This window comes from Oryctolagus cuniculus, chromosome 9 (assembly GCF_964237555.1).
Source record: "Oryctolagus cuniculus chromosome 9, mOryCun1.1, whole genome shotgun sequence".
NCBI lineage: Eukaryota > Metazoa > Chordata > Mammalia > Lagomorpha > Leporidae > Oryctolagus > Oryctolagus cuniculus.
In genome coordinates this window covers 32644204-32664544 of record NC_091440.1, presented here as the reverse complement: position 1 = coordinate 32664544, position 20341 = coordinate 32644204, and the positions used below count along the sequence as shown (strand labels likewise).

Below are 20341 nucleotides of genomic sequence, written 5' to 3'. Positions count from 1 at the left end.
TTGATCTGTCCATTACTGAAAATGGAGTATTGAAGTCCTCCAATACTTTGTATTGCAGTCTAAGTCTCCCTAAAATCCCTTAACATTTCTTTTAAATAGCCAGGTGCCCTGTAATTAGGTGCATATGCTTTTTTTTTTTTTTTTTTTTTTTTTTTTTTTTTTTTTTTTTTTTTTTAACCAGGCAGAGTGGACACTGAGAGAGACAGAGAGAAAGGTCTTCCTTTGCCATTGGTTCACCCTCCAATGGCCACCGCGGCCGGCACGCTGCAGCCGGCGCACCGCGCCAATCCAAAGGCAGGAGCCAGGTGCTATCCTGGTCTCCCATGGGGTGCAGGGCCCAAGCACCTGGGCCATCCTCCACTGCACTCCCTGGCCACAGCAGAGAGCTGGCCTGGAAGAGGGGCAACCGGGACAGAATCCGGCGCCCCGACCGGGACTAGAACCCGGTGTGCCAGCACCGCTACGCAGAGGATTAGCCTGTTGAGCCGCGGCGCCGGCCTATGCTTTTTTTTTTTTTTTTTTTTTTTAAGAATTTTATTTATTTGAAAGAGTTACAGAGAGAGGTAGAACCAGAAAGAGAGAGAGGTCTTCCATTCCGCTGGTTCACTCCCCAAATGACCATAATGGCCAGAGCTGAGCTGATCCGAAGCCAGGAGCCAGGAACTTCTTCCAGGTCTCCCATGTGGGTGCAGGGGCCCAAGGACTTGGGCTGTCTTCTGCTGCTTTCCCAGGCCATAGCAGAGAGTTGGATCAGAAGAGGAGCAGCCAGGACTGGAACTGGCATCCATATGGGATGCCAGCATTGCAGGGTGCAGCTTTAACCCACTGTGCTGTAGTGCTGGCCCCACATATACGTTTAAATAGTTAGATCTTCCTGTTGCATTGATCCCTAAATCATTATGTAGTACCCGGCTTTTTTTCTTTTTTAAACTGTTCTTGTGTTAAAATCTATTTTGTCTAATAATAATAAGATGGCTACACCAGCTCTTTTTTGATTTCTGTTGGCATGGGATATCTTTTACCATCCTTTCACTTTGTGTGCAGTTTTGTTGGTGGGATGTGTTTCTTGTAGGCAGCAAATAGGTGGGTTTTGTTTTTTTTTAATTCATTCAGCCAGTCTGTGTCTTTTAACTGGGGAGTTGAGGCCATTTACATTCAAGGTGACTATTGATAAGTAATGACATTGCCCTACCATTTTTCCAAACATATTTCTAATTTATACTTTGAATTTCCTTTGTTCTTTTATTGAGAGATTTTCTTCCTTTACCTTCTTGCATAGTGATGACCATGTTTCTGTGGTTCTGTGTGTAACACATCTTTTAGCATCTTTTGTAGGGCTGGAAGAGTGGTGATAAATTCTTTCAATTTCTGTTTGTTCTGGAAGGTTTTAATTTCACCTTCAGTCATAAATGAGACCTTATAATATTTTGGGATGACAGTTATTTTCTCTTAAGACTCAGACTATATCTCGCCATTCTCTCCTAGCTTTGGGGTTTCTGATAAGTCTGCTGTGAGTCTAATTGGAGAGCCTCTGAAAGTAATCTGTTATCCTGTGCACATTTCAGAATCTTCTCTATGTTTTATTGTGGTGAATTTGATTACAATGTGTCGTGATGAGGGTCTTTTCTGGTCATGTCCATTGGGAGTTCTTTGTGCTTCTTGTACTTGGATGTCCCTTTCTTTCTCCAAACTAGGAAAGTTTTCTGCTTTTATTTCACTGAAAAGGCCTTCTAATATTTTTTCTCTCTCCATGCCTTCAGGAACTCCTAGAACCCATTTTTTTTTATAGTATCCTGTAGATTCCCAGTAGTGTTTTTTAATTTTCTAATTTCTTCTTCTTGTCTTTGGTTTGACTGTATAGTTTCCTGTGCTTTGTCTCTAAGTCCAATATTGTTTCTTCTGCTTCACTGATTCTGTTGTTAAGGCTCTCCACTGCATTTTTAATTTGTTCTATTGAATTCTTCATTTCATTTTGATTTCTCTTTAAGATCTCAATTTCATAGGAGAAATTTTCTTTCATGTCCTATATGGATTTCAGTAGTTCTTGCATTTGCTTTTGATTACTTCTGTGTAATACTATGATCAGTTTTTTGAATTCCATTTCCTGCATTTTTTCTATATCATCATCTTCACAATCTGAAGTGTTGTGTTATTTTGGGGCGTCATGTTTTCTTTCTTATTCTTGTTTTTTGGATTGGTGTGTTTGTTGTTTGGCATTTGTGGAGATACTTGTTGGTTTTTTCTTTTTCTCTTTTTCCTTTTTTTTTTTTTTTAAGCTGTGGTGGCTTTTATTGTTGTACTGTGACTCTGTTGATAGGTGGAATGTCTGCTTTCAGTGACTCTCAAGGAGCTTGTAGTGGGTGTGGCCAGAGAGCTCTGTTCAGTTCTCCAGGGCTAAGGGCATGCCTACAGTGATACAGCCAGGTTTGGCACAGTAAATCAATCAATCAATCTCTCTCTCTCTCTCTCTCTCTCTCTCTTATAATCAGAAGGGAGGTTTATTCTGCTCAGCTGAGCTCTTCTCCTCAATGGAAACCAGTTCCTGAGCACTAGTGCCAGTGGGTATAATAGTTGTTCACTCTGTCCCAAGGACTACACAAAGGATCCGTGCAGTCCTCAGTTTAAGTTCATATTCCCCAGCAGTGTGTCTCACCAGGTAACCAGGAACCCCCATGCTTGTGGCATCTCCCACTGAGACCACTCGAAATCTCAGCTGCACTGTGAGCCCTCCCACACATAGTTTTTTTTCACAATCCTGATTCAGAAGCTTCACACAGTCACAAGCTCCTAGCCCCCTGTTATTTCTCCCCACCAGAGTCAGGAGTCTCTGCTCAGTTGGTTGCTAGGCACAGACATGAGCTGGTGCAACTGTTACAGATGTCCAAAATGGCACCTGCTCTATTACCTTGTTTTACAGGTCGCTGTTGTAAAGTGACCCAGGAGAGAGAAATGTGTCTGTCCCATCTTTTTGTTTGTTTTTTTTTTCTTCTCTAGTTTGGCTGGTACACTTTCCCCCATGGGGCTGCAAGCTGGGTTTCCTCTAGGCTCTTCCTGCAACTTTTTCACCATTGCTTAGGCTGTTGCAGTCTGGTCTTACCTCACCTCACTTTCCAGTGCTGGTGCATAGGCTCTTGGCTGCTGGAGTTCCAATTCATGGGTGCCCACGCTCTACACATAGGTCTACCATGTCCCTTAATTTCAGTAGAGTTTCTTTTGCTGTTTTCTCCCTAACTCTTCCCTGAGAGTACACTCTCTACACTTTTTTGAAACTGTCTTCTTCTGGGATATAGCACTAAGCTCCCGCCCTACTCCATCATCTTGGAACCCAGTAGTCCAGACATTTTTCAAAAGAGGAAATGCAAATGGCCAGCAGACACATGAAAAAATGCTCAGGATCACTAGCCATCAGGGAAATGCAAATCAAAACCACAGTGAGGTTTCACCTCACCCTAGTTAGAATGGCTTTCATAAAGAAACAACAAACAACAAATGCTGTCAAGGATGTGGGGAAAAAGTTACCCTAATCCACTGTTGGTGGGAATGTAAAATGGTAAAATCACTATGAAAGACAGTATGGAGATACCTCAAATATCTGAATATAGACCTACCGTTTGAGCCAGCCATCCCACTCCAGGGAATTTACCCAAGGGAAATGAAATCAGTAAGCAAAAGAGTTATCTGCACCTCCACGTTTATTGCAGCTTAATTCACAATAGCTATGACATGGAATCAACCTAAATACCCATCAACTGAAGACTGGATAAAGAAATTGGGATATGGAAATTGTGATATGGGATAAAGAAATGGGATAAGAAATGGGATATGTATTCTATGGAGTGCAAGTTAAAAAAAAAAGCTGGTCATTTGTAACAAAATGGATCAATCTGGAAAACATCATACTTAGTGAAATAAGCCAGTCCCAAAGGGACAAATACCATGTGTTCTCCCTGATCTGTGAGAACTAATAAAGCACCTAAAATGAAATCTGTAGAAGTGAAATTGACCCTTCAAGAAGGGATAACTTGAACTGCCCCTGTCTTGACTGTTGAAGAACAGTTTTGTTTTTGTTTTTGTTTTTGTTTTATTTTTCTCTTCATACTATTTGTTGAACTCTTTACTTAACATAGTGTTAATCATAGTAGTATAAAGTCAATTGAAAATAGATCTAAGTAAAAAATAAGAGCGGGAATAAGAGAGGGAGAAAGAAGTTTATAATTGTAAATATGTATAGTTCTGCATACATTCCTATGGACTTACTTCTAAGGGTACAGTTAAAAACTTGTCATGGGACTCCAAGTCCCATTAAGCTTGATGGTAGAAATGCCATCTTATTTGGTAAAGTGATCATATTTAGTGTTAAAGTGAACATATAGATAGGATTAAGTGTGAAAGTGGTCATATAAATAGGACCAAGTGCCTAGTAATAATAATAGATAGAATTAAAAAGGAGAGAATGTTCCAACATGGGAAGCAGTCCACACAGCAGACTCATAGAATGACAATTGTTTTAAGTAACACTTTGACTCAGAATCAGCCCTTTAAGGCTTCCTAGTCTGGCTGAAAAGCCCGTGAGAGCATTTCAGGCATGGAAAGCCAAGACACTGTGACAAAAACTGTTCTATATGAAGGATCTCTGTGAGTGAGACCCCAGTGGAAAGAAGTGGCCATCAGAGAAGGCTGTATTCTTCTCTAAAGGGAGGAAAGAACTTCCACTATGCTTATGGTCTTGTCCAAATAATGACAGAGTTCATAGACTTTTTCAAAAGGCTTCCATAGCCTAGGCAGCTCATGTCAAGAGCCTCGGGTGATCACTGACAGCATACATAAGAGTGTTAATTGTTAAATTAATGACAGGAATCACTGTGCACTTACTTCCCATGCAGGACCTGTGTCCTCAGTGAATTGTATTATGAGAGTTAACTGTAAAACTAGTACTGAGGGCCGGCGCCGTGGCTCACTAGGCTAATCCTCCGCCTAGCGGCGCCAGCACACCGGGTTCTAGTCCCGGTCGGGGCGCCGGATTCTGTCCCGGTTGCCCCTCTTCCAGGCCAGCCCTCTGCTGTGGCCAGGGAGTGCAGTGGAGGATGGCCCAGGTGCTTGGGCCCTGCACCCCATGGGAGACCAGGAAAAGCACCTGGCTCCTGGCTCCTGCCATCGGATCAGCGCGGTGCGCCGGCCGCAGCGTGCCGGCCGCGGTGGCCATTGGAGGGTGAACCAACGGCAAAGGAAGACCTTTCTCTCTGTTTCTCTCTCTCACTGTCCACTCTGCCTGTCAAAAAATAAAAAATTAAAAAAAAAATTAAAAAAAAAATTAAAAAAACTAGTACTGAAACAATTTGTGTGTGTGTGTGTCCCTCTGTGTGTGTATGTGCCTGTGCATGCAAATTGTTGAATTCTTTACTTAGTACAGAGTTGGTCTTCTGTGTACAAAGTTAATTGAAAATGAATCTTAATGGAGAATGGGACTGGGAATGGGAGAGGGAGGATGAGGAGGAAGGGTGGGAATGTGGGTGGGAGGGCGGGTGTGGTGGGAAGAATGACTATATTCCTAAAGTTGTACTTATTAAATTTGTATTCCTTAAAGATAAATTTAAAAAATATTTCAAAATTATTATTTATTTTAATGAATTTATACTGCATTGTTTCTATATCTCATATTTTTATGTTTCCTATTCTGTAAATGTTCAGCAGTATTATTGTAAAGTTATATTTTCTCCTTTATTTCCTGATATGACTGTAAGCCTAGAGCTTATTTGCTTCGATAATCCTAGATTTATTTGCAATTACTACCATCTAGTGGGTATCCTTAAAATTGCAACTCCATTTTCCCATGGTTCTTTGTTTTTGTTTTTGGTTTTGGATTTTCTCTTTAGTAATTTTTATTAATCATACCATAAATTTACTTTCCAAATATTTTTGTTATTTCAAAATCTTATATGCAATATTCATTATTTACTTACTTTCTGTACCTCATTTCTCCAGGTTTTAAATTTCATATACAATATATCCTTGTTTTCTTTCATCAGGGTAAAAATTAATATTTATGGTAATAGATACATATAGTACCTGTCTTTTAGATGATTACAAGAGGTATATTATGTAAAAAAAAACTATGTTTGTTTTACTTAATTTTTAAGTTTTATTTAAGTTATACAGGTTTTATATATTTCATATATACAGATTTAGAAACAAAGTGGGGCTTCCCCTCCCTCCCGCCCATTTTCCCAGGCTTTTTAAATTTATCTAGTAGTTACTATTAATGAAAAAGAGGGGGAGGGCTAGAAAATGACTTCTGGAATGTGATTTGTAACTTAGTTCAGGTATATAATTTGTACAAATAAAAATAAAGTGAATGCCAATAAGAATATTCTGATTAAAGATTGTATTGGTTTAAGCTTTTCATTTTTTTCAGTATCCTATTTCATTTTTACCTCAGATAACTCTAAAACACTTTACACTTAAATCAAGTAAGATAATTTTGAAGAAAAATATTTTAAAAATAACTGTATATTCTTGTTTAGAAAATGTAGAATTGTATGTATCCCCTGATAGTATTTTTGTTTTTCATACTTTTCTAAAGTATTACTGCAGAATGTCTCCTATATGGCTAACCTGAATATCTTTTATCTTATTCTTAAGAAGTTTTTTAAGAGAGTGAAATATAATCTATTAATTTTTTAGTTATTCACTATAAATTAAATTTTGGTTCACTGGACAATTGATAGTCTATGAAAATGACCTTGAACTCCAGTACTTTAAGATTTAATAGACTCTATCTAAAATTTTTTTTTGAAATAGGAGTTTAACCATTTGTATAATGTGTAGATATTCCCCTGAGCAAGCTCTTGTAAAAATTAGTAAGCACTTGCATTATTCTCATTTTAAACTTCAGGGAAACATAATTAAAAAGAAATTAATGTATAACCTTAAGATGAATTATAAGAGTGTTTTGAAGCATGAATTGTGATTTGTAAGAAATTGTCAAGATGTCTTCTAACGTGGCTGTAACCATTTTGCATGCCCACTAGCAGGAATTGAGAGAATTCCTCTTGCTCTGTGTCATACCAGCAATCTGTATTGACAGTTTCTGTTATTTTTAAACATTTGCATAATTGTGTAATGGTATCTCGTTGTGATTTTAAATTGTGTTTCCCTATGATTATGATGTGGAAAATTTTTTTAGTAAATTATTTTGAGCACTTAATTATACACAAGAGAGAAAAAGTTACTTTTTTTAAAAAAATTTATTTGAAAGGCAGAGTTGTAGAGAGCAGGGGAGAGACAGAGAGATAGAGAGATCTTCCATCCACTGATTCACTCCCCAAATGGCTGCAACAGTCAGGGCAGGACCTTACTGAAGTCAGGAGCCAGGAGCTTCCTCTGGGTCTATCACGTGGGTGCAGGGGCCCAAGCACTTGGACCATCCATCGCTGCCTTCCCATGCACATTAGCAAGGAGCCGGATTGGAAGTGGAGCAGCCAGGACTTGAACCAGCACCCATATGAGATGCCAGCATCGCAGGTGGTAGTCTCACCGGCTACACCACAGTGCTGGCCCCAAAGTTATGGTTCTTAAAGGAGTTATCTGAACATCACACATTTTGAAAAATAAGACTTTGATAACTTGTTCCGTAAACTATGTTTTTATATAGTCTGGATGAAATTAGATACTTTAAGTGAATCAGAAGAGGAACATCTAGGAATTATAACTATACCTTAAGAAGCCTGTAAAATACCTGTGAAGTATTATATTTTATTATTCTGTTTTACCTTTAAAAGCCAGTTTTGTTGGTTAACATCTTACTCTGTACTTCTTGTTGGATTTACATAGGAACTACTTTGTTACTTTTTTTTTTTTTTTTTTTTTTATCTTTGACAGGCAGAGTGGACAGTTAGAGAGAGAGAGACAGAGAGAAAGGTCTTCCTTTTGCTGTTGGTTCACCCTGTGGCTGGCGCGTTGTGGCTGGTGCATCACACTGATCCGAAGCCAGGAGCCAGGTGCTTCTCCTGGTCTTCCATGCGGGTGCAGGGCCCAAGCATTTTGGGCCATCCTCCACTGCACTCCCTGGCCACAGCAGAGAGCTGGCCTGGAAGAGGGGCAACCGGGACAGAATCCCGCGCCCCAACCGGGACTAGAACCCGGCGTGCCGGCGCCACAGGGCGGAGGATTAGCCTATTGAGCCGCGGCGCCGGCCCTGTTACTTGTTTTTAAAATGTTTTAAAAATGCAGTTAAAGCCACTGTATAAGCCTTAAGGGGTTGATTCCTGTTGACTAAACTGACAAGAAATCATGCTTAACTGTTTTTTTAATACTGTGTCCATGTCCATGTTAATTTGTTTCTAAATTATAGTCCTTAAAAATAATTGTTTCTGTTGCTTTTAGTGGCATTTATTTTCAACTGGCTTGGATTTTGTTTATCCTTCTGTATCACTAATACCATAGCTGGGAGGTATGGTGCTATCTGTGGATTTGGCCTTTCATTGATCAAATGGATCCTTATTGTCAGGGTAAGTGTCTTGATAGCCTGTATCTCTAATTATCTCTAAAATGAAATGATACGAAATCCCCTGTGTGGATTCATAAATGTATACTTTTAATTAATTAATTCAAGGCTTCTGAAAAGTTGCTCACACATTTTAAATGCTATTATATATTTATTGAGTAAAATACATAAGTTATAGAAATATTTCTTTAAACATTGATTTCTAATTTAATGAGCACCAATTCCGAAATCATTAGAATCACAGGTCTAATATGTCAGCTTCTCTTAAATGCTTCAGACATTTTGGTAATGCACCTATATTAGTAAATTGATTAAAAAGTCCATTACAAAAATATTAATACTTATGCATATCTTCATTATTTTAACATTCACTTTATAGCTTCCCAGGGTTTCAGTAATCTTCCTGGATCCTGTTTTATTTCAGACCAGATTATAGGTTCTGGATTAGTCAGTTGATTCTTGGTTGATACTTGTGAACAAGTGTTTTTTTTTTTTTAAGATTTACTTATTTTATTTAAAAGGCAAAGTTACAGAGAGGCAGAGGCAGAGGTAGAGAGAGTGGTAAACTTTCAAATGGCCACAACAGCTGGAGCTGGGCTGATCCAAAGCCAAAGTCTGGAGCCTCCTCCAGGTCTCCCATGCAGGTGCAGGGTCCCAAGGACTTGGGCCATCTCCCACACTTTCCTAGGCCCCAGCAGAGAGCTGGATCAGAAGTGGAACAGACGGGACTTGAACCAGCACCCATATGGGATGCTAACACTGCAGGTGGCAGCTTCACCCACTATGCCACAGCGCTGGCCTCAAGACCAGTTTCTTTTAAAAGGATTAAAATCTGATTCATGTCTTCTGGCAGTTTCTTGGTTTTTTTTTTTTTTTTTTTTTTTTTTTTTTTTTAAAGATGTCTTGTGTGTTTACCACAGCATGTATTGCTAGGTGTTACAGAACATACAGAGATAAAGTCACAATCCTTGCCCTTGCTGAAGTTATTACTGGAGAAACCTCAAAAGAGTATGTATTAGATGCATCTACTCAATCTTGCTTATGATACTAATAGAATTAATTACTATTATTCAAATAAGATTTCTCATCTAAATCACAGAACACTTACAATGATTTTAGGACTATTTTTATCTATTTGTTTTTGAAAATGTATTTATTTATTTGAGAGAGAAATATTCTCCATCTGCTGGTTCCTCCCACACCCCACCCCTAATGGCCACAATGGCCAGGGCTGGTCCAGGTGGGGACCAGGAGCCAGGAGCTTCATCCAGATATTCCATATGGTACAGGGGCCCAAGCACTTAGACTATGTTCCTCTGGTTTCCCAGGCTATTGTTAGAGATCTGGATTGGAAGTGGAGCAGCTGGGACATAAACTGGCACTCATATGGGATGCCCATGTTGCAGGTGGCGGCTTTACTTGCTACACCATAACATTAGCCCTGAAGATTTTCTTAATTTTCCTGAAGTTTGGTAAATTGCTAGTATTGTTCTAGATAGGTAGAAAGGGGTTAATGCATTAAATATAACTTACTCCTTTAAAATATTAGAACCTAATTTTCTCAGTAGAACACCAGGTTGAGAAACTGATAAGATTATCTTCTAATTAGCGCTGGTTAATGAGATAAGATGAGAATTTTTTTTTCTTTCTTTCTTTCTTTTTTTTTTTTTTTTTTTTTGACAGGAGAGTGGACAGTGAGAGAGACAGAAAGGTCTTCCTTTGCCGTTGGTTCACCCTCCAATGGCTGCCGCGGCCGGCGCACCGCGCTGATCCGATGGCAGGAGCCAGGAGCCAGGTGCTTTTCCTGGTCTCCCATGGGGTGCAGGGCCCAAGCACTTGGGCCATCCTCCACTGCACTCCCTGGCCACAGCAGAGGGCTGGCCTGGAAGAGGGGCAACCGGGACAGAATCCGGCGCCCCAACCGGGACTAGAACCCGGTGTGCCGGCGCCGCTAGGCGGAGGATTAGCCTAGTGAGCCGCGGCGCCGGCCTGAGAAATTTAAATTATGACTTGACTTCCTTACAGTTTTGAAGGGTGTACAAACTAGGGTCAAGTTTGATCACCAGAACTGTTTGGTATCCACTTGAAATAACTTTGTTGAGTTGAGGTTGATATTATTAGGTTTAGTGTGTCTTGAGAATAAAGAAGAAATTAAAAACCTTTTGTATGAGATAACAGTGGCTGCCATTCACTTATTATTTCCTGTGTTCTAGACATAACTTGTTACAAACACCAAATTGTTTAACCCTGTCTATGTCTCTGATGCTAGAGATAATCCAGCCATTTTTATTGATAATAAAGCTAAGAATATAAAGAATCTAATAATTTGGCCAAGGTCCCATGGTTTATATGTAGATTAGGATTTGCCTTAGGCTTTTTTTTTTTTAATTTGACAGGTAGAGTTATAGACAGTGAAGAGAGAGAGACAGAGAGAAAGGGCCTCCTTCTGTTGGTTCACTCCCCAAATGGCCGCTATGGCCAGCGTTGCGCTGATCCGAATAAGGAGCCAGTTGCTTCCTCCTAGTCTCCCATGTGGGTGCAGGGACCCAAGTACTTGGGCCATACTCCACTGCCCTCCTGGGCCACAGCTGAGAGCTGGACTGGAAGAGGAGCAATTGGGACTAGAACTCGGCGCCCATATGGAATGCTGGCGCCACAGGTGGAGGATTAACCAAGTGAGCCAAGTGAGTCTCAATTCAATGCCTGTGCTCACTCTGTACTGCCTCTGTTACACTGTACTTTGACTTTTATTATAATGTACCAAGCAATAAATTTCTCTTAGAGGTTAGTGCTGAAAGGTTTTCTCCTAAAAGCCTGGGATTCCTTTCATTAGACAGTAAGTAATTTATAAATCATGCTGCTGCCTTCCTTTTTTTTCCCCCTGAGCTGCTATGAACCTCATATCTTGTATAAATATCTTCAGCGCAGGATTCTGATATTACTTCTATCTAAAGCTTTTGGTGTTTTTATTGTTTGTTAAAAATGCGTATGTGTTTTATGAAAAACTGATATTCTGTTTGAAAGAAGATAGCAGTAAACTGTAGAACACCACTGTTGTATTAATAAAAATAAAACTAGGTGTTAATGTTGAGTAACTTATTTTCCAAAATTTGATTTCTGTAGCCTGTGATTGACCAATCAACATGACAAATTTACTGATTAATAAAGAAAACAACTTAGCCCTATGATTTTAGTATTTGAAAACATTTTTGATCATTCAGTAGTGAATCCAGAAGCTTATTTCTTTATCCTTTTTACATAGTGGTTCTTTCTTTGACTTAAAGGTACATCATATATCCTTCATTTGGGACTAAATGATAAAGAGCTTAGTGTTTTTGGAGAAGGATATCTCTGTTCTTGATTTTGTTTATAGTTATTAATCACTTGATTAAAAACTAGCCAAGTACTTTCCTATTTTATAAGCAATAGTTTCCCAATTTTCAGGTTTTCCCTACATTGAACATATTTTAAAGGTATAGGAATATGAGATTTACCTCTAATAGTACTTCAAAATTTTAAATCTTTGAAATGTCATAGCTGTTAAGCTGAGGATTTAAATTCTGGTTTATTAATAGAAAACATTTCCCTGAAATCGACACTTTGAAATGCAATGACTTTGAACAGCTCTTTTTTTTTTTTAATACTGTTAGTTGAACTCTTAGTTCAGTCAATCATGTGTATAAAGTTAATTGAAAATAGATCTTATTAAAAATAAGAATGGGAATAGGAGAGGGAGGAGAAAGAAGGGTGAGAATATAGGTAGTAGGGCAGGTATGATGGGAAGAATCACTATGATCCCAAATGAAATGCATGAAGTTTGTATTCCTTAAATAAAAAGTTTCTGGGGGAAAAAAAACTTCCTGAGAAAAATTCTTAAAAACATATTTAGTTATCTGTACTTGATAATAATTCCTAAATGATAATATTATTTACTGTTTTGAAGCATTTTTATATTAACAAAACTGTAGGATTTTTAAGCTGTTTTTTAAAAGATTGTTTATTTTAAAGTCAGAGTTGAAAGTCAAATTGCACTTTTAAATACTTTCAGATTCGAGGGCAAATCTGTGCTTAATAAGATCAGTTTTTGTTAGATTAGTTTGGGGACCATTAAAGACAGAGTAGGTAAAACAAAAGATGATTTTAAGTAGTTTTAGAGTAGGTTATATTAAATGCTTTTAAAAATAATTATTTGGGGGCGTTGTTTAGGAACAAAAGAGTAATAGGGAAAAAATAAGTAACTGAAGAAATCTGATTGATTTTTAAAAAACCTTTGTAAATCATTGAAGTCTGATGTAATCAAGAAAACATACCTGTGTCTGGTGTTATCAAACCCTGCCTTCCGTCTCCCTGTTCATGTTCCCACATCACAAAGAATATGAAACTGTCTATCATGGCCACTAGTAAGAACTGTTGAAATGCCTCTTCAAGGTTCATTTAGCTGTTCTCTGCTCACTGTTGGGAACTGAATGCTAGAGCATTTAGTTTGAAAAATAAAAAGATCGATTAGTTGGGGGTCTTTATATGCCTAGTGTTTTTCGAAGTGATTAACAGTAGGGGGTGTACGGAAGGTCAAAAGCTCTTCTTTCTAGAGGTCAGCAGAACATCCCTATCTGATAAGATTAAACTAATGTGTCTTTTGGTGTTAATATCTGAAGCAGCAGGTTGCTGTAGTGTGTTTGGAATAGTAGTTGTGGCTTTGAGAGATTATGAAAAAAGGACTGACATTTGAACTCCTTAGTAAAAACTGATTCAGATATACAGTATTTTCTTTCTTGCAGTTTGAAAATGATTTTTTTTGTGTCTCAACTATTTTACATGTTTGCTAATTATTCATAAGGGATATTTTCTCGAATTATATTCGAGGGTACTTCAAAAAGTTCATGGAAAATAGCATTGAAAGATGTTTATTTTGGCACAGATTTTTTTTTTAAATCCATGCATAGTTTTTCCATATATGCATTTTCCATGAGCTTTCTGAAGATTTCCCTTGTATGTATCTCATTACTGTATGTCTTTTAAGTATGTTTTGTTTTATTTCTTCTTTTGTGCTGTTTTCAAGGTTTATAATGTATTTGAGATAAGTCATTCTGAAATTGGGGGTAACCTATGAATTTCAAATTTAGATGTCTAAAGTTAATATATTTATGTTCACTCCATAGTTTTCTGATTATTTTACTGGATATTTCAATGGACAATATTGGCTTTGGTGGATATTCCTTGTACTTGGTAAGTTCATATTTTTTTACTGCATTTTAGTTTAACTAATATGCATTTAGTTTAACTTTGATATTTCGTAGAATTGTGGGATGTAAATAAATTATGTTGTAACTTATGTGGAAATAATTTTTCCATTGTAAAATTCTCTCATTCAAACACTTATTTCAGCTTTTCAAATAATTCTGTTTATCACTTCAGATTTTTTACATTGAAAATCCAGAAATTATCTATTTAAACATTCAGTGGTTAATTGAATTTTGAAAATTCCAACATAATTAAGAAAAAAATTGCCTTCAACAGTTATCTTGGAAAATATACATGCAAAATTTATTTCAATTATTTCAGAAAATTTGAGAATAGAACAATTTGGATATTCCATTTATTCTCTTATTTTTAGATCATGGAAACATTGTGCTTTTGAAATGGGCCCTGCTTTAATTATTAATCATTCAGGCATAAGGAAAAGTTTCATACATTTTGAGTACCATATTTCTATTGAGTTGTATTCTTACAAAGTATGTCTTTTTACTAATACTGATGAATTTTATTGATTTTTAGTTTCTGTTCCCTTGTGTTTTGCACTTTAGAAGGTTGATAATTAAGTTCACTTTAAAATGACTTTTATCACTTTAATCCACATTTCAAATATATTTACTGACACAAAGAATATGTTATGTTTCTACCTAGATTTAAATGATCACATTTTTGTTAGAAAATAATTGTAACTAGAAAATAATAGCATTTCAGTAGGTGGCAGTCTTCCCCTTGAATTTTTATTTAGTCATGCTGTTGGATCTTTAGGGTCTTTTTGGAAGCAAATTTTTGGTGGTTGGTTAGCTCACAGCAGTCTTTTTCTAGTTAGTGAAGTTACTCTAGTGAGACTTTGTTGGGGAATCAGATTTAAATAAGGTTAGGCCAGTTTTACCTGAATTTTGTGTTATTGACTGAGTTTCTTACCTAAAAGTGCAGAACTTACAAAGTCTGTTAAGACAGCACGTTAAAGGAGTGTATTTGCTTGAATTTATTATTAACAAGTTAGAAGAATTTTAGGAAGGTAATTGTGGGGCAGAGTAGACTGCAGAAGTCCTGTTCTCTCTCAGAGTGATATCTATCATTGTATGAGAATGTGAAAATTTAATCACTGATAAAAATGTTGTTCTCACACATATGCAAAAGAATATTGCACATTGTAAAATGCTGAAACAATAACTCAGTGACTGGTTTTCAGATATAAATTGGTTTATTTTAGAAAATGCCTGAGCAGAACAAAATGTGTCTTAGAAACAGCAGCTTCATAGACAAAAGAGGGGATCTCACAAATAATTTTGGTTTGCATTTTTCAAAAATACTTTCACATTTGGATAACAATACCATTATCTTTGAGCAGCATCTGCAAGGGGCATAAGGGTGGAATTCAAAGAGAGGAAATCACAAATGGAGGGAGTTGGATATGGGAAGCATATGGAATTGAATTTAGCTGAAATTTATACCCCTTGTATAAGTCATTATTTGTATAGCTCATCTGTCTGTCTTCTCCAATTTATTACAAATATGCTTTCTTATATGCTTTGATTACTGTTTTAAAATTACAAATTTAGTTTGGGATTTTTTATTTTAAATTCACAGACCTTTTTTCTTCCTGGTGAATGAAATTGCATATATACATATCTGCTGTATTCGGTTTTGTACTTTTCCCGTACCATTTCCTAAATATGAATTTACTGGAGTTAATAAATGTTTCCCTAAGAATTATATTCTTAAATATTTCAAAGGCTTATCATAATAATGGTAATGTTTCTATACTTCTCTAATATTACTTATCTGAAGCTTTGAAGCTTCTCACAGGTATTGCTTTTTTAATTATTAAAGATATATGTGATATAAATAGTTATTACTTTAAAATATTTTTTTTTTTTTTGACAGGCAGAGTGGACAGTGAGAGAGAGAGACAGAGAGAAAGGTCTTCCTTTTGCTGTTGGTTCACCCTCCAATGGCCGCAGTGGCCAGCGCGCTGCGGCCGGCGCACCGCGCTGATCCGATGGCAGGAGCCAGGAGCCAGGTGCTTTTCCTGGTCTCCCATGGGGTGCAGGGCCCAAGCACTTGGGCCATCCTCCACTGCACTCCCTGGCCACAGCAGAGAGCTGGCCTGGAAGAGGGGCAACCGGGACAGAATCCAGCGCCCCGACCGGGACTAGAACCCGGTGTGCCGGTGCCGCTAGGCGGAGGATTAGCCTAGTGAGCCGCAGCGCCGGCCAAAATATTATTTTACAAAGGGAAAACCTGAGATAGATTTAAGATGTATCCCAAATCAAAAATCACTGGAGTTACTGCCTCCCAGATCTTTTTTCCTGACTTTTCTTAAGATTTATCACAGTTTTTATTATTACTTGAAAATAAAAACTCACAATTAAAAATATGTACATAATGTGTATATCATCAAATACTGATTTTAGAGATGACAGGCACTTGATATTGCTAGATAGGCTTATTGTTTATTAAAAACTATATGTATATATTATACTTTATGTAACTAAATATGTCTTAGTTTGCTCAGTTATATTAATTGAAAAACTTGCTATAAAATGGAACTTTCTATGAGAATCAGTTAAAATTTATGAGTAAGTTCACTATTTAAAGAAATAAACTTTTACATAATTCTGAATTTTCATAGTTGAATTTGCTTTGCATTAATTTTGATACATTTAAGCTTAACACATTGAAAGAATGGGGGTGGCAGTAAAATTTTGTTAAATTTCCTAATGATGGAGCTATTATTACAGAGTAATATTATTATGGAGTATATGGAGTCCTGCAGATTAAAGTCCTTAGAGCCAAAAGGATAATGAGTATAATTGTCTATTTTAAGTTTATCGTGACTCCTTTCTATGTAAGAACATAATATATCTGTATTATTTCAACTTTCTCAGGCCTGCTTCTTTTCTTCAGAGGATTTGTTAATTATCTAAAAGTTAGAAACATGTCTGAAAGTATGGCAGCTGCTCATAGAACAAGATATTTCTTCCTATTATAGAGGTAAGAAATATGAATATATCAGTTGCTTATTTCCTTTACATTTTCAGATTTACCAGTTACTTATTAAATGTTTAATGTGTACTCAAACTTTTCAGTCAGTCAACAAATTTAATATATATTTTAAACTGTTAATAGTAAGCTGTAGATCCTTTTAGATGACTTAGATATTTTTAAATTGAATGTCATAAATCTTAATTTTCTTTTAATATGTAACTGGATCCTTAAATCAGACCTTTTAAGCTTGCTTTAAACATTGACCACAGGATGTGTACAACGTAGTGAATAGCATAAAATTTGAAGGTTTGAGAAACAAAACATGACAAAGTACTTACACAGAAGACCTGGACATTTTGCATAAACAGTGTGAAATCCGTATAGGCATCTGGTGACAAAAGACAACAAAAAGCAAATCTGTGATTGGAAAACAGTTTGTCATGCAGTCATTTTGGAAATCAGGATCAAGGAATAAAAGTGCAAAGAAAAGAACAGCTGTACTTTTTTTTTTTTTTTTTTTTAAGTTGTGTCAACAATGAAGGCTGCAACTGGAGTAAATAAGAGCATAGAGAGATGTGTAGAGCTTGCCTTACTAGTTTTCAGTGAGCTTATAGAGATTGTATATATACTAACAGCCTTTCTTTATCGTGTAGCCAGTAAATTCTTCACATAAAGAAAACTTCATGTCTGTACTACCTGTCCTATTGTTTAAAACATGTACCATATACTTCATAGTTATACATGATTTAAACTTTTAAAGTGTTTGAGCTCCTTAAGCAAAATATCCACTAAAATACTTCGCTTCTGAATGTGGGACTACAAGTTAAAGTATTTAAAGGTTACCATAAGCAAATGCAGTTGGCTGGCTATGTTTGTGAATTCTGCCTACCCCAGATCGTGTACTAAATAGTTATGCCTATCCTTGTTGCATCCTCATTGAACATGTAGATGTTTTTCTTGTCATTATTCCTAAGCAATAAGGTATAACAACTATTTGTATGGCATTTGTATTGTATTAGGCATTATAAATAATGTAGACATGATTTTTTAAAGTACATGAAAGGGTGTGCCTAGTACTGCACAATTTTATATAAAGGATTTGAACATCCTTAGATTTTGGTGTCAGTTGGGTGGGAGGTAAGGTCCTGGAAAACCAATCTCTCTTGGGTACTGAGGGACTGTTTATTAATATATATATTATATGTATATAAAATTCGTGATTTGTTTGCTTAAATCTTACTAATAAATTACGTGAGGTACACGTAAGGTTCTATTTCTGCTGAAGAGAACAGTGAGTACAGATGTGTTTCAGGATCATATTGAAGTTTCATTTAAAATGTTCTATTAAGGGGCCTGCGCTGTGGCATAGTAGGCTAAGCCTCTGCCTGAGGCGCCAGCATCTCTCTCATATGGCCATCGGTTTGTGTCCTGGCTGTCCTACTTCAATCCACCTCTCTGCTTATGGCCTGGGAAAGCAGTGGAAGATGGCCCAAATGTTTGGGTACCGGCACTCATGTGGCAGACCGGAAAGAAGCTCCTGGCCTTGGATCAGCTCAGCTTTGGCCATTGGGGCCATTTGGGGAGTGAACCAGTGGATGGAAGACCTTTTTCTCTGTCTCTCTCTGTCTTTCTCTGTAACTCTACCCCTCAAATAAATAAATAATATATTTTTAAAAATGTTCCATTAAGATCTCTCTCCCCAGATGTTACATTTTCTTCTGACCAGTAAAATATCTTTGGAAACAGTGACATGAGGAGTTTGTCAATCTTAACAGTCAGATAAAAGGCAGAGTAATTTTACTAATTTGAATGGTGCTCTGTGAGTTGTAAGTCTGGTTATCTTGTATTCAGTTGGGGGAGTCTTAAAAACATTTTCTAGATAAGTGTTTTTTCCAAAAGCTTTACAATTTAGAATGTATTCTGATATGTAGTACTTGTTTGTGTTATCTTTCAAAAGAACAGTATACTTGATGTAATGTTGCTGTAAAATGGATTTTTATTATACAAAGACTCAGATAAATGCAGTTTAATACATTTTAAAATTAATTCTTTATTTGTTCCTAGACTGCATCAATCTGACATTCCCTTCTCTACCAATGTGAAATTGCAAGATCATCTGTAAACCTACAACTTAAATAGAAGACTATTAAAAGCAGAAGACAAATTAGTGAAGAAAAGATAGAGCTTCAAAATTGAATGGCAGGTGGTTTGTGCTTAAAAGCCAGTTCTGTTCATTCTTTAAATATTTGTATTTCATTTGTTTTGCACATTTGCGTATGTGCCCATATAAAATTTTGCATATACTTGAAAGAAACCATAAAGTTGTAGCAGTAAAATCCAGTCACATTTGGTTAATCAGTGTTTGATACAATTGAAAGAGTTGAGTGATTGACAGTCTTCCAGCATGTAAATGCCATTGACTTCTGACCTGACATTTAGGATAATAAAAATGAAATTATTAACCATGTCATTTGCTTTAGTTTCTGGCTCTTAGATTCATCTAGTAATTCTACACATGAAGCATTCTGTTGTTATACATAAAGTTTATTGAAACCTGCAGTGCTGATTATTAGAAAGAATTTGTCAGATTTTTAAATATGATATTATTTGGAAATTTTTTTCTGTAAATAACCACACATAAATTACACTCTGCCTTGTTTTCTTAGAAATTGTGTCTAGATATCTTTTTATTAATTTTAAATTAAGTAAACTAAATATATATAGAAACTTTGAGTATTAAAGATAGAATTTCTTTTAGGAAAAATTTTAAGAAAATGTGGCTTTACCAAATGTCCTCTATTAAAAGAATGTTTAAAGGGACATACTAGTTTTAGGAATTTTCAAATAAGAAACTTCATTTTTAGGATTGCCCATCTTAGAGATTCTTTCAGAAAGAGATTGTAATAGATGTTATATTTATTTCCTTTAAGATAATTTTAAAAATTAATTTTCCAAGTAAGATGTTCTCATTTGCTTTTGTCTTTTAAAAAGCCAATAAAATTGTCTTTCAATATCATTGTAATAATTTTTTTAAATATTTAATTTGTTAAGCTTAGCAAAAAAAAAATCCCATTCTATTAATAGTTTCTTGCTTTATGATTGTAGGATTAATTTGTAAAAACAGTTTCAGTTGAGATATGTGAGATACTCATTTTTAAGTTAGGGAAATATGACTGGAATATTTGGATGTAGGGTGTGTTTGTGTGTGTGCGTGTGTTTGTGATAAGAGTGTGTAACCATTATTACAACTGGAATCTGCTTTACACTTATAAGCTACATTTCACATCTTGCAAGTCATTTTATGTCTCACCTGTTTTTCTTTTCCATTATATCTTTGCTTTAAAATGCCAGCATTTAAAATGATGGGAATATCACTTTTAAATTAAAAATCATTTGATACAGCTATATAGAACATATTAAATTGATTATTTTTAGACACTGACTACTACTAAAGGGTATATCTGATTATTCAGGGGCATTTTTCCATTTCTGAAAAAAATAAAATTTACTATGCTTTATAACCTCTTGTATTTCTGTGTTTTTTCTAATTTTTTCATTGTCTTAAATAAATAAATCACTGTTTTGTTTTGCTAA

The 20341-nt window shown here is 36.2% G+C and overlaps 1 protein-coding gene across 1 annotated transcript in view; it reads left to right on the top strand.

Annotated features, from left to right (window-relative positions):
• The window catches only part of NDFIP2 (Nedd4 family interacting protein 2), an 86226-nt gene extending 65885 nt beyond the window's left edge, over window positions 1–20341 (top strand). The window contains exons 5-8 of the mRNA XM_051850574.2: window positions 8383–8507; window positions 13663–13729; window positions 16648–16753; window positions 18812–20341. Coding sequence (XP_051706534.1) covers window positions 8383–8507; window positions 13663–13729; window positions 16648–16751 — 296 coding nt within the window. The 3' untranslated portion in view covers window positions 16752–16753; window positions 18812–20341. The remainder of the gene's footprint in view (window positions 1–8382; window positions 8508–13662; window positions 13730–16647; window positions 16754–18811) is intronic.